This window comes from Pan paniscus, chromosome 7, assembly GCF_029289425.2.
Source record: "Pan paniscus chromosome 7, NHGRI_mPanPan1-v2.0_pri, whole genome shotgun sequence".
Lineage (NCBI taxonomy): Eukaryota > Metazoa > Chordata > Mammalia > Primates > Hominidae > Pan > Pan paniscus.
In genome coordinates, this window is record NC_073256.2 from 78,775,380 (window position 1) to 78,790,928 (window position 15,549).

Consider the following 15,549-nt stretch of genomic DNA (forward strand, 5'->3'; position numbering starts at 1 on the left):
TGGTTTTTTGAAAAAATTAATAAAATAGATAAACTGCTAGCTAGACTAATAAAGAAGAAAAAAGAGAAGTCCCAAATTAACACATTTAGAAACAACAAGGGAAATATTACCACTGACCCCACAGAAATACACATAATCATCAGAGAATATTATAAACACCTTTGTGGATCACCAGATGTACAAAGAAGAGCTGGGATCACTCCTGCTGAGACTATTCCAAAAACTTGAGTGGGGGGGCACTCCTTCCTAACTCATTCTATAAGGCCAGAATCATCTTGATACCAAAACCTGCAGAGACACAACAACAAAAAAGAAAACTTCAGGCCAATATCCTTGATGAACATCCATGCAAAAATCCTCAACAAAATACTGGCAAACCAAATCCAGCAGCACATCAGGAAGCTTAGCCACTGCTGTGCTTAATACCTGGATGGACTCCATGGGCTCCATTCTGCAGCCCATGGATCAAGGAGTAATTTTGACTTTCAAATCTTATTATTTAAGAAAGATATTTCAGGCTGGGTGCAGTGGCGCACACCTGTAATCCCAGCTATACAGGAGGCTGAAGCAGGAGAATCGCTTGAACTCAGCAGGTGGAGGTTGCAGTGAGCTGAGTTTGCACCACTGCCCTCCAGCCTGGGTGATAGAGTGAAACTCCATCTCAAAAAAAAAAAAAAAAGAAAGAAAGAAAGAAAAAGAAATATATTTCATAAAGCTATGGCTACCATAGGGGGTGATTCATCCAATGGATCTGGGAAAATAAGTTGAAACACTTCTGAAAAAAATTCACCATTCTACACATCATTAAGACTATTCCTGGTTGAGCAAGGTGGCTCACACCTGTAATCCTAGCACTTTGGGAGGCCGAGGTGGGTGGATAACATGAGGTCAGGAGTTCGAAACCAGCCTGACCAACATGGAGAATCCCCATCTCTACTAAAAATACACAAAAGTTAGCTAGGCATAGTGATGCATGTCTGTAATCCCAGCTGCTCAGGAGGCTGAGGCAGGAGAATCACTTGAATCCAGGAGGCAGAGGTTGCAGTGAGCCAAGATCACACCACTGCACTCCAGCCTGGGTGACAGAGCGAGACTCCATCTAAAAAAAACAAAAAAAAAAACAAACAACAACAAAAAAAACTATTCCTGATTCATGGGGCAAGGTCAAAATATCATCATTAACAGGGATTTAGAAGAAGTTGATTCCAACCCTCATGGATGATTTTGAGTGGTTTAAGATTTCAGTGGAAATAGTAATAGCACGTGTGGTGGAAATAGCAAGATAACTAGAATTAGAAGTTGAGCCTGAAGATGTGACTGAATTGCTGCAATCTAATGATGAAACTTGATTGGATGAGAAGTTGCTGTGAACATTGTTGAAAATGGGTAAAGCAACTGCCAGGTTTGACAGGATTGACTCCAATTTTGAAAGAAGTTCTACTGTGGGTAAAATGCTACAAAAAGCATCACATGCTATAGAGAAATCAATCTTTTGTGAAAGAGTCAATTGATGCAGCCAACTTCATTGTTATTGTATTTTGAGAAATTGCCACAGCCACCCCAACCTTTAGCAACCACCACTCTGATGAAGTCAGCAGCCATCAATACTGAGGCAAGACCCTCCACCAGCAAAAAGATACAATTTGTTGAAGTCTCAGATATCCATTAGCATTTTTTAGCAATAAAGTTTTTTTTTTTTTTGAGATGGAGTCTCACTCTGTCAACCAGGCTGGAGTGCAGTGGAGCAATCTCGGCTCACTGAAAGCTCCGCCTCCCGGGTTCATGCCATTCTCCTGCCTCAGCCTCCCGAGTAGCTGGGACGACAGGCACCCACCACGATGCCTGGCTAATTTTTTGTATTTTTAGTAGAGACGGGGTTTCACTGCATTAGTCAGGATGGTCTTGATCTCCTGACTTCGTGATCCACCCACTTCGGCCTCCCAAAGTGCTGGGATTACAGGCGTGAGCCACTGCACCCAGCCAGCAATAAAGTATTTTTAAGGTGTGTACATTGGGTTTTTTTTAGACCCAATGCTATTTCACACATAATAAAATACAGTAAAGTATAAACAAACCTTTCATATGTACTGGGAAACTAAAAAAAAAAATTATGACTTGCTTTATTGCAATATTTGCTTTATTGAGGTGGTCTAGAACCAAACCCACAATATCTCTGAGGTATGCCTGTATTAGGCTCTGATGGTGATCTGGAACTGAGAAGGTTTCTGGAGACAAGACCTTTAATCAGGAGATACTTATAAGCAAAAGCAGAAAAATAACCATGAGAGGTGTGTTAAGGAGTAAAACTGAGACTTGAGGCCAGGAAGCATCCAATCTAGTGGATTCCAGGAAATTGATGTGACGAGGTCCTTTTTTGATTGAGTTAGGACTGTGGTGGCAGCGGCATGCATTTCCTCACTAGCAACTGAATATTCTCGTTTATGATGTAGAGGTCAGAGACATTTTGGATAACAATCATGTAGCAGCTGCTTCCAAACAAAGCATGTCTCACCTCTAGATACCAAGGTCATATTGAGTGCCAGTCAGTTATGGAGCTCTGTGTATTGGGTCTTTTGAATTCTGGGGTGGAAAGAGTGAGGTTATTTATTTGGTTGTTTGCAGTCATGGTTATCTCCCATATTAGAGCATGGAAGATATGAGAATTTCTCTTCACTCTGAGTATCCCATACTGCAGCTGCTCCAGACACAAAAGTAGCCTAAATGTGATCAAATGAAGCTCTAATTTCTGGAGATTTCCTACTATCTCAGCTTCCTTTTCAAGGAAGATCTGAGATCTAGCAATGAAAGGAAGAATGCAGTAATATTTTGGTGCCAACTTCTACATTTTCAGGAGCCACAGTTACTAGTGCACCATCAAGACCAATGATAGACATTAGAAGGGACAGAGGGGAATTTAAATAGTTTAAGAAGGTAGTTGAGCTACATATATTGTTGTAGGAAGTCAGGGACCCCGAACGGAAGGACCGGCTGGAGCTGCGGTAGAGGAACATAAATTGCGAAGATTTCATTTTAATATGGACACATATCAGTTCCCAAAATTAATACTTTTATAATTTCTTATGCCTGTCTTTACTGCATCTCTGAACATAAATTGTGAAGATTTCATGGACATTTATGAGTTCCCAAATAATACTCTTATAATTTCTTATGCCTGTCTTTACTTTAATCTCTTAATCCTGTTATCTTTGTAAGGTGAGAATGTATGTCACCTCAGGACCACTATTGTACAAATTGATTGTAAAACGTGTGTTTGAACAATATGAAATCAGTGCACCTTGAAAAAGAACAGAATAACAGCGATTTTCAGGGAACAAGGGAAGACAACCATAAGGTCTGACTGCCTGCAGGGTCAAGCAGAATAGAGCCATATTTTTCTTCTTGCAGAGAGCCTATAAATGGACATGGAAGTAGGGAAGATATCGCTGAATTCTTTTCCCAGCAAGGAATATTAATAATTAATACCCTGGGGAAGGAATGCATTCCTGGGGGGTGGTCTATAAATGGCCACTCTGGGAGTATCTGTCTTATGTGGTTGAGAGAAGGACTGAAATACGCTCTGGTCTCCTGCAGTACCCTCAGGCTTATTAGTGTTGGGAAGAAACCCCACCCTGGTAAATTTGAGGTCAGACCAGTTCTCTGCTCTTGAACCCTGTTTTCTGTTGTTTAAGATGTTTATCAAGACAATACGTGCACAGCTGAACATAGATCATTATCAGGAGTTTTTGATTTTGCCCTTTGCCTTGTGATCTTTGCTTTGCCCTTTGCCTTGTGATCTTTATTTCCCTTTGAAGCATATGATGTTTGTGACCTACTCCCTGTTCATACACCTCCTCCCCTTTTGAAGTCCTTAATAAAAACCTGCTGGTTTTGTGGCTTGGGGGGTATCACGGACCTACCGATATGTGATGTCATCCCCGGTGGCCCAGCTGTAAAATTCCTTTCTTTGTACTCTTTCTCTTTATTTCTCAGACCGGCTGACACTTAGGGAAAATAGAAAGAACGTACGTTGAAATATTGGGGGTGGGTTCCCCTGATAATATATGGTAGGGGTTGACAAGATTGGCTAGATAACATGAGCCTGTCCAGTGTTCTAGGAGATACCAGTAGTTTCCTCTTCCATAAATGAAATAGTTGTCTTTTGTGGCTAACCAAGTGAAGTGGGAGCAATTCTCTTCCACTATACTAGGTTGAGGAAAGGGTATGGCTATAAGGGGAATATCTTGATTGGTACTTTTCCATATGTAAATCTTTAGTGTCCCCATAGCAATTCCCCATGGTAAACTTACTTCATATAATGTTGTATTTGCTCTGGGACAATGATTAATCGTTACAAGTACTGTCATCAGAGTTGAGAGAGTAAATGCTGTAAAGCCAGAAACTAGAACATAGAGCATTATTGTCTGTAAAATTGTGAGAGAAATAAAAATGACTTTTTAAAAAAGTGGTTCAGATTCTATTTGGATGCTTGTGTGATTGATACAAAATATAGGAACAATTTCCTAACATTGTGCAGAGGAAAACAGCTAAATCAATAGCTGTGGAGATTTTAAAAATGAGAAGAGTAATTTGGGGGAAGATGGTGCAAAGTATAGTCTTGCACTGCTATAAAGAAATAACTGAGCCTGGGCAATTTATAAAGAAAAGAGGTTTAATTGGCTTACTGTTCTGGTTCTGCAAGCTATACAGGAAGCACAGTGGCTTCTTCTTCTGGGGAGGCCTCAAGAAGTTTCCAATCATGGTGAAAGGTAAAAAAGGAGTGAAGCATCTCACATGGCAGGAGCAGGAGCAAGAGAGAGTGAGGGCACAGATGCTGCACATTTTTAAAAAACCAGATGTCAAAAATGAGAACTCATGCTCTATCTCAACAACAGCACCAAGGGGATGGTGCTAAACCATTCACGAGAAGTCCACCCCCATGATCCAACCACCTCCCACTGGGTCCCACCTCCAACACTGGGGACTACAATTCAACATGAGATTTGGTGGGAACACAGATCCAAACTATATCAGATGGTTGATCCAAGAGGGAAAAGGATGAATAAAAGCAATGATTTTAAGAAAGATTTTAAGATTGAGTAGTCTCTTCACTACAAGCCATCCAAAAGTTTTGAGCATCCTTTCTGAAGGTAGGTAAATGGGGAATAGAGAAGAAAGAAATGGTAGGGAGGGCAAAAAGGAAAAGAGCAGACCTGTCTCAGAAAGCTTTTGTACTTATGAGTGCAAAAGGATAATGAGGACAATAAGAAGGACACAAAGGGAGAATATGGAGGGAATTAAAAATAGGACTCATAGGGGATCTTGTTCTGGTGTCTTGGGTAGAAGTCAGCCACCTGATGGCATCATGCAGTTGTTCTTGGGAAAGCAGTCTATCTCATGTCATCATCTGCTTCTAGGGGCTCTTGAAAGACCTCCAATTTAATGTTTCCTTTTGGAGTGAATTTCTATTTGAAGACTTGTATTTTTTTAATTATGAAATGTGAACCTAAGGTTGTATTCTTTGTAGTCTTGCAGCAGTTTTGGTGGTGAAGAAGAGAGCTGTGATTTGGTTGAGGACACCTAAAGTGTATTCATCCCTTTCATGTATAAAAAGGGAAAAGTTGATGAGTAATTGGGGCATCTAGCAGTGAGGGAAGAGGATAGAGAGGACTTGAGGCTCTGAAATGCAGACTCAGAAGCCCAATTAGAGGGCGTTAGGGAGGAGCAATAGCAGAAAAGTTAGGGATCCAGTTTTGGCAATAGCCAATGTATTCTAGAAATAGTCAGAGTTGTCTTTTGGCCTTGGGGAAAGGGAAATTGATGACAATGTTAATTCTTTTAGAAGATAAAGTGTGTCCTTCAAGGGAGATATCATGTCCTAGGCACTTGAGGGCTGTTAATTTTATGTTGGGTTTAATGATGTTATGTCCCTTGTGGGCAACAGTTTGGAGTAAATATTGAGTGTTGGCAATCACCGTTGAACTGAGAAGGGGTCATCTACCTTCTGAATTCAGGTGAGATTGGGGCTAAGACACTTTCAGAGGTGACTGATGGACTGAAGTTCCTCAAATGAGGCTGGCCTGAGTCATGAGTGGATGAGACTGAGCAGTAGGGAAGGATAACCAGGTACAATGGGGGGCTATGCCTGACCATTCCCATCTCAGACCCCCACATCTTCTCGAGTACATGATGCTCTGAGAAAGAGAGGGATATAGTGCACAGCAAAGCTCTGCTGTGGGAAACCCACCAAAAGAGCTCAACACAGCAGCAGCACATGTTTTCTTGTTGACTGGAGAGAGAGCCACACATAAAAGCCAAATTACAACAGGTTTTTATTTAACAATGGTTAATGGCTCCCGAAAAACCCCTTAGGGACCAGCCTATAATATGTATGAATATATATGAGATTAAAATAATTGAAATTCAAAATCAATTAAAAATGAAACCTATTTGTTAAGATACTTAAAACAGAGACATTGGAGTGAAGTTAGAGATGGAAATAAAGACTAGCGGGTAAGAACTTATTGTAAGACAGCTAACATTTAGAATGAGAAGGAAGAAGTAGAGGGATAAGGTCAAGTCTAAGAGCTTATGAGGAGGCTGCTGAGGTCAGCCCAACTTCTCAGTAAATGATATTCTATTTAGCATAGTGCAAGGCTTCATTGCACTACATATGACCTGTGGCTGCCCCTGCTGATGGCTGTCACCCACCCTTGCAACAAGAAATATGCCTATGTCAAGTCTGCCCTGTGAGTATTGACCCTGTGCTAGACACTAGTTAGATACTGATTATACAAGGATGGAAAAGACAGTGTTTGCATTTAAGAATACTTTCTAGAAGGGAGAGAGGCAGGTAACTGCCTGTAAGTTCAAACAGGAGAACACACAAGTAGGAGCAAAGAATTCTTACTGGGGATGGTTAGAGACTGTTTCACAGAGGGGACAAGGGGGCACGACTTATATCTCTATATGAGCAGACAGAACAAGGGCATCAAGCAGAGAAAACAAAGAACAAAGGTTCACAGTCAAAAATATACCTCACCTCCCTTCCACCTCATTCCTCCACTCCTTTCTGCCAATTCTGATGTGTCTTATATGGAAGGGATATTATCACAGTGGTGAAAATGTTGGTGTGCCTGGAGTACAGGTGGAGTCAGGAGTCCTACAATATGAGAATGAAAAAATAGGTTGGGCCTGGGTGTGGAGGGCCGTGGGTGCCAATTAGCAGTTTACCCTGCTTACAGTGCTGCTCCCTTGAAGATCAGGAAATGAAATCTTACAGAAAGCTAAGTCAGGCAGCATGGAAAGAGTAGGTAAAGGGAGGAACAATGAAAAACCTGTAGTCCAAGAGGAAGCTATTGCAGAAGATTGGATGAAAGATAATAAGCCTCAGAGATGGATCAGTGTCAGACATTAATGGGTAAGACTGATAGAATCTGATGACCACTGATCTCCATGGCCTGCAGAATCTGGTCTAACAGGAGCATGGTGGTGTTGTGGAGTATGTGGACTTTACAGCCAGGCCAGCCGAGTTCAGTCTGATTCTGCCTTACAAAGCTCTGTGATTCTGGGCAAAAGATGTGCAAATGGGTCTAATGCCACTTAACCATTTTTTTTTTTTTTTGCAAAGATGAAATGATGCCATGTATGTAAATCTAATATGGTCCCTGGCACATAAGTAATTCATACACCTTAGCGCCCTTCAGCTGGTGTTCAAGGCCTCTTATAATTTGATTCACATGCATCTTTCTAGGCAAATGAACCACTCTCCTGTACTCATCTCTTTCCTCCAAAAACAGAGGGCTTTTTTGATATAGGCATTTCTGCTTATAAATTTCCGTCTTGGTACTACTTTTGCTGTATCTCACAGATTTTGGTATGTTGTGTTTCTATTTCCACTGGTTTCAAGAAATTTTTAAATATCCTTCTTAATTTCTTCATTAACCCATAGGTCATTCAGGAGGATATTGTTTAATTTCCAGGTATTTGTACAGTTTCCAAAGGTTTTTTTGTTACTGATTTCTAGTTTTGTTCCATTGTGGGCCGAAAAGAGATTTAGTATGATTTAAAAAAAAATTGTTCAGACTTGTTTTGTCACGTAACATATGGTCTATCCTGGAAAATGTTCTACATGCTGATGAGAAGAATATACATTCTACAGCTGTTGAATGACATGTTCTGTATATGTCTATTAAGACCATTTGCTCTAAAGTGCAGCTTAAATCCAATGTTTCTTTGTTGATTTTTTGTCTAGATGATCAGTCTGATGCTATGAGTAAAGTGTTGAAGTCCCCAGCTATTATTATATTGGGGTCTATCTGTCCCTTTAAATCTCAAATAAATAACCCAATGATGCACCTCAAGGAACCAGAAAAAACAACAACAAATAAAACTTAAAATTAGTAGAAAGAAAGAAATAATAAAAATCAGAGCAGAAATAAATGAAATAGAGAACAAAAAAATACAAAAGATCAATAAAACAAGAAGTTGGTTTTTTGAAAAGATAAACAAAAGTGACAAAACATTAGCTATACTAAGAACGAAAGAGAAAACCCAAATAAACAAACTCAGAAATGAAAAAGAAGACATTACAACTCATGCCATAAAAATATAGGGCTATTTACTGTTTCTCAGACATGCCTTACTCTTTCTGATCTCTAAGTCTTTGCTCACACAATTTATTTTCTTTAAGTATCCTTCTTCTCCTCAGTTTTCATTGCTATCTTAAAGGCTTTGCTTCAAATAATACCTCCCTTAAGAACACATCCTCAATACCCCAAGTGGAAATTATCTTTCCTTCTGTTAAACTCTCAAAACACTTTATTGGAATCACTTTAATGGCCCTTACAATATACTGCACTTTAGCTAGCTATTTGGAATATATTTTTCCCTCTCCTAGGTAGCATATGATTAATTTTCCTAGTCACTGTAGTACTTAATTCAGTCTACAGTGTTATCAAAAGTAGATATTTAACAGATTAATATGATTGCCTCAGAAAGAGGTCAGTTGAGTGCTAGGTATGGGTGTGGGAGGAGGATGGTGTATGTCCTTGCTAACCAGAAAAGTTGTAGGATTGTACCGCTGCCAATCCTAATTTTATTGCTCTCATTTCTAGTTCCTCCACAGCATCTAGGTATGGCAAAATTCAATATATAAGGCCAGTAAAGAGTGTTTCAGACAATACCATCTGACTAATTGGCTGGAGTTCTTGGTTATATGTCTAACGTGTTTTATGATCTACAGTCTTAATTTAGGTGATTGGCAAAGATAAAGATATTTGTAATAGGACTTCAGTGCTATTTCTGGAAGAAAAATCTAGTTTGACAAGTGAAATCATGATCTAGGCTAATAGCATATTGTTTCGAAATTAAATGGCTCTATCTTGTACTTTGTGCTCAATTTTGCTGAGAACCAAAAACTGCTCTAAAAAATGAAGTCTATTAAAGAAAATAAAATTATCTGATTAAGTGGCAAACTATGGCATTTTTTGCTTAAAATTTTTAACTTCTTGACTATCCATGGCTTAGTAATTAGTTTGTGGTCCCCTTTATGTACAGCGAAAGACATTAGAGAAATATGGTGTTGAACTAAGCAGCTGGAATACCAGCCTGTCATTAAACTTATGAAGAAAAAACTGACACTGGAGTGATGGACAAATAGATGTGCTAAGATTTTTTTTCTGTAAGGAAAAGCAGTTTTTGAAAAAGAATGCCTCATATTTATATTTTAAAATTAAAAAATAACTTGTACACTATGGTTTATGTGAAAGATGTTTATTTTCTTTCAAACAATATTAAAACAAATAAATTACGTGCAGTTGAGTAACACAATGAGCACATAATACAGTTAACCTTTTAAAAGGCACTTCTGGTATAATCACTAAAGTAATATAGACAATTAGACAATTATTTGCTTTGACACTTTATTAATTTGACCATTCATTTCAATTTTCTTTTAATGTTCTTCAGTGAATTGCTTCATTTATAAACACTTCAAAGTTCCATCATAAAATATGCCTAGATTAACTGACTTATCTTAATTCTATTTACTATTGAACCTATCACCAAAAAATCTAATTTAAAGGACATTTTAAAATGTTATCCTTTATTTGGGTACTAAACTAATCACTCCTCCACAGAGTCATAAGAAAGTGTTTGAAATAAACAAAAATAAATGAAGTGGAACTGGTGATATAAATCTTCTAGAAACAAAAGTTGGGTAAGCCAGAGGTTTTTTGTTATTGACACTGTTTATTCTTTTTAAGTGATTTTGTTCTTTTATTATTTTTAATTATACAATTTTAAATAGTATGCTTTTATTTTAAAATACTTTAAAGTGTTTTTTAGAAAACAGGCAGGGTCCAGTTTTTTAATAAAAATTATAATGTTGTTAGCTTCCCAATACTAAGTCAAAATCAAAACACGTTCTCTAAAGAACAACCACAATTACTTTCAATTTTATCATAGATATATGTATAATCATAAGTATCAGCTCACCTGATTAAACTAATTTTCTTATAAAGAAAAACACCCTTCACATATCCTTACATAAAGATACTATTAATGTATATGATTAATGTTGAAACCTAACTAGCTGAACAAATGTTCAACAGATTTTGGACCCCATATTCTACATTTTCAAGTTTATAACAAAATTAAGAAATTATAAAATACTAAGTATAAAAATTATGTCATAAATTGAGAGCTATGTTGAATTTGAAAGCTGAGATGATATCTTTCTTAATAAATGAAATATTATAAACTGCAGTAGAAACAGTACATCTTTACCGGTTATTTATTTATTTATTTTTATTTTTATTTTTTAATTTTTTTTGAGAACACATGGGCACAGGAAGGGGAACATCACACACTGGGGCCTATTTATTTATTTTTGAAATAGAGACAGGGTCTCCCTGTGTTGCCCAGGCTGGTCTAGAACTCCTGCGCTCAAGCAATCATCCATCCAGCCTCGGCCTCCCAAAGTGCTGGGATTACAGGTGTGAGCTGCCACACCCAGTCTTTACCAGATGTTTTTTTAAGTTAATATAAATTGCAGGATTTGATTAAAATATTCTGATACAATAGTCAAACTCATATTATTTTATGCATAATCTGAAAAATACCAGATGTAATTGACAGTAATTTTTAAAAATGTAAACATTTCCTTTCCTTTGTGTAGTTATGTTATTGTTAACTAAAAACAGTCCATGTATAAGACAAGTAAGTATGATTCCATCCCTTTCCGTGTAGTCATAAGAATGACCATAAGCGAAAGTTAAAATTACAATCTTGATTTGTTTAAAAATGCAAAGCAGATATTGAGAAGCCATCAACTGTGCCTGATGTATTTTCTAAATTATTTTTGTTAATCAATTACATCAACATGATTTCACAGAGACCTAAAGATGCCACATAGAGTAGTATGGCATATAGACTCCTCAGCTGAAAGTTTCTATCACGGCCAGGCGCGATGGCTCACGACTGTAATCCCAGGACTCTGGGAGGCCGAAGCAGGCAAATTACTTGAGTTCAGGAGTTTGAGACCAGCTTGGCCAACATGGCAAAACCCCATCTCTATATAAAATACAAAACTTAGCCAGGAGTGGTGGTGTGCACATGTAATCCTAGCAGAGGTTGCAGTGAGCTGAGATCTCACTACTGCACTCTAGCCTGGGCGACAGAGCAAGACTCTGTCTGAAAAAAAAAAAAGTTTCTATCGTGTTAATATACTAAAATAAAATTTCCCTGAGATGAAATGTCTTGCTGGTCCACAGGAATAACTATAAAACTCTATTCAGATTTTAATTATAATGAATTATAATTTAATCTGACATCCACTTAAAACAAGTGTTAATTTTTTTATCATTAGCTGACTTGTGCTAGTATTTTTAAGTGGAATATTTCTAAATTTTTTTCTAAACCAATTTAATCAGAGAACTTGTTTAAAATATAACTTTCTAGAAACATACAAAGATGCACATGAGCAGCTACTTTAGCAATAACTTTCATGTTCTCTTCAAGTACAAAATCGCCGATTTTTATGCTCTTAAAATGTACTGACATTTAATTACTTCAAAAGTAGAGAAAAAAGCATTTAAAAAGTAAAAAATCTTTCCAAACACCTGTGTTGCTCATGTCAGAAGATTTCTACATTTTTAAAGTTTAGGCAAGCATTAGTTTAAAAGATTTGCTCCTTTTCTTTCATTCATTTAACCAGGTTGGCTATCACTCATGTATTTTTAGTTAGGAAGCCATTCACATGACATAACTTCTCATTGAATGCTCTCAGAAATGCTGCTGAGATAATCTTCAGACTTCATTATAAAATTTGTCCATTTCTGACAAATGTCCTCCATGGAGAATTCTTCACCACCATATTCCAGAGGAAGAATGTCTGGGAAATGCTGAAGCAAGCTTTGTTTGTAGTTGTTCCCATGCATATGAATCTGAAATAGCCAAAACACTTTAGAAGGAATCCGCATTAGATGCATTTCCAGTGGAAAATCAACCTCATAAAACAAGGTATTCTAATAACTTCTAAAATGGAGTGTATAAATAGATACCACATCCTTTATTCCTCTGGTTATGAATCTAATAATTTTACTTATGTTTAGGTTGTATTACTGTGGATCTAATAACCTTACTGTTTCTTGGATTTGCATTCTTATAACTGCATAAAATTTATAAAAAGTTATTTTCCTCTTTCATAAGTAAATTTTTAAAGATTAAATAAAGTTATTTTATAAATTCTATTCCCTTATGTGCAAGTGATTCTTACCAAACTAATACCTTGGGACTATTCTATACACGATAAAAATGTACTAGCTGGTACTAATTCATATTAAGTAGAAGCATATATCTGAGCACACAATTAAATCTATGAGAAACAATTTATATGGTACAGTCGATGGATACTGTTAGTTAGTATAAAGTTAAGAGACAGCCGGGTGCAGTGGCTCATGCCTGTAATCTAACACTTTGAGAGGCCAAGGCAGGTGGATTACTTGAGCTCAGGAGTTCAACACCAGCCTGGGCAACATGGCTGGTACAAAAAAAATACAAAAATTAGCTGGGCGTGGTGGTGCAGGACTGTAGTCCCAGATACATGGTGGGCTGAGGCAGGAGGATTGCTTGAGCCCAGGAGGTGGAGGTTGCAGTGAGCCAAGATTGTGCCACTGCACAAAGTGAGGCCCTGTCTAAAAAAAAAAAAAAGAATTAAAAGAATTAAAAAGTCAAATTTTAAAAAAGCATTAAAAAACAATTATGATAGTTGAGAACCTTAACTTTTCAAATATTTTAAACTATAAAAATTGATCATAGAATGCCCTGAAGTTAAGAGAAAGCCGTAGAAACTTGAACCAAAAGCATACCTGCTAAAATAAATAAATAACCTTTTTTCACTTTCTAGGGCAAAATGTTCCTCTATGTATTCAACAATCATTTAATAAGCATCTATTATGTGCTGGGATATGAGGTTTGATGGATGAAATGAGTTTCCTATACTCACTTAGGAAACTCACAAAGCCAATCTTTAATTTTTTCTGAAATATGTAAAATATTATCAGGTAATTGAGAAGAAATTCTATCTCCTCAGGAAGGGGCAAAATAAGAAAATGTATGGGGCATTGCCAAAAAGTTGAAAAGGAAAAAAGTGGCTGGATCAGAGTTTTTTTCTCCCTATTTTGGCAAGTCTGTTTCCCGTCAACTAACTTTCACTGACATCCTTCCCCTAACTTCTCAACTTTTTACTTTTGCTTCTTTTTTCTCCATATTCTCCTATTTCTTAGGTTCAGTTTATTCTTGTTTTTGTTTTTATCTAAAATATTACTCAAAATAGAAATAGTTATTTTTAGATCTCTAAGAATTAAACAGAGGGAAGCCAGATATTATCAAGTTACACTGAAGAGAGAAAAAAATGAACAAACAAAATTGATTTGTATAAAAATACTAGAATGAAAAGTAGCTGAAAGTGGCCATTTTTGCTAAAGCAGGCAATTTAAGGGTGGTTCTTGAAGACAAACAGAAGTATCCACTGGATAACCTCTAAAGAAGCTCTAGGGTCATAACTTTCTGACCAGGTATAAGATGTTATATTTTCTTAATATGAAAGAACATCGTTTCTAAAATTCCAAATGTGCTATTACAGTTTATATTATCACTGCTGACATTTCAGTAATTTTTTAGATTTAAACTGTTAAAGCCTTTACAAATTGTTTTGTGTTCAAGGCATTAGATGATGCCAATGTTTGTCTAAATAGATGCTCTAAAAATTCTTCTTTACAGATTAGTTTAGAATGGTTGCCATTCTTGAGAACGCGGACTCTATTTTCAACCTTTCAAAAAGTCTAAGAGATATGAGATGCTTTTTCTGAGATAAGGCTCCATAGGCTAGGTAAAGAAGAAAAAATCCAGTATCTTTGCTCTAACTAGCATGACATTAAGTCATATACCTCAGTTACTGTGGTTCTCAGTTAGACTGAAACCGTTAAGTAGGCTTTACTGTTTAAGAAAAATGTTTATTTTTATTTGCATTAATAATAAATTCATATGGTTACAAATCAAAACAAGATAAAAGATACACAGTGAGAGATCTTGCTCCCAAACCTATTCTCATCTACTGTAGTTCACACCTCTTCTCTTGTTCCCTATAGATATCCACTTATATTATTTTTTGTATATCCTTTTAATGTAAATTTATGAAATATATTCTTATTTCTCCCCTTTGTATACAAAAGGTAGCATGCCATAAACACTATTCCACATTTTGTTTATTTCAGTTTACAAAATATCCTGCAATCTGGTTGTTTTCTGTTGTGTAGATGTTTATTTAACCAATGCCCTAATGGTGAACACTTCCTGGTTTTCAGTCGTCTGCTGCTGTGGCTCCTCTAGCATATGTAATTTTGTTTACGTATAGGTAATTCAAGACAGTGATTTTGATGTCTTTGCCACACTGCCCTCTATAGGAATATACCATTAAGCATTCCAACCAGCAGTGTATGAAAAGCCCAGTTACCCCACAGTCTTACAACCAATATACTTGATTTTTATAAATTAAAAGTAAATTTTAATTTACTTTTTTTTAGTTGGCTTGTTAGATAAATATTCAAAATATTGGGCTAATGATATAGATGGGCAGGTACGAGGAAAGATGATAAAGCAATCCTTAAATTAAAAAGGGTTGGAATGTTTGGTGTAGAGGAACACAGACTTGAATATGTTTTACTCACCCGTTGCTTAATTTTTTCAGTCAGGAATGGTTTGATCATGGAAAAGACAGCATGGAAAATTACTGGTTCATTTATCAAATGGATGCCACGAACTTTCAATGGAAATGAATCCTTTTGAAAATAAAAAAATCTTAATAACAAAACATAAATATTACAATCTGATACCTAATGTCAAGTTTCTTCTTTGAACACTTGCTAAACTTATGGAAATATCTAAAGTGCGTGATTTCATCTTCAAAATTATTTATTCCATCAGCACAAAAGCCTGGCTTACAGTTCACTGTCAGTAGATTAAGTAAAGATCTCTAAAAAGGTTTCTCCT

The 15,549-nt window shown here is 36.7% G+C and overlaps 1 protein-coding gene across 4 annotated transcripts in view; it reads right to left on the reverse strand.

Annotated features, from left to right (window-relative positions):
* Positions 1 to 9,761: 9,761 nt before the first annotated feature.
* TTPA (alpha tocopherol transfer protein) overlaps positions 9,762 to 15,549 on the reverse strand; it is a 28,296-nt gene continuing 22,508 nt past the window's right edge. For 2 of the 4 annotated variants that reach the window (XM_055116597.2, XM_003831381.5), the window contains 2 exons: positions 15,228 to 15,338; positions 9,762 to 12,443 (listed from right to left, as the gene is read on the reverse strand). In XM_055116597.2, the coding sequence (XP_054972572.2) occupies positions 12,270 to 12,443; positions 15,228 to 15,338 (285 nt within the window). In that variant the 3' untranslated portion in view covers positions 9,762 to 12,269. Of the gene's footprint in view, positions 12,444 to 12,471; positions 13,194 to 15,227; positions 15,339 to 15,549 lie in introns of those variants that run through there. The other 2 variants (XM_055116598.2, XM_055116596.2) reach the window with 2 other exon arrangements.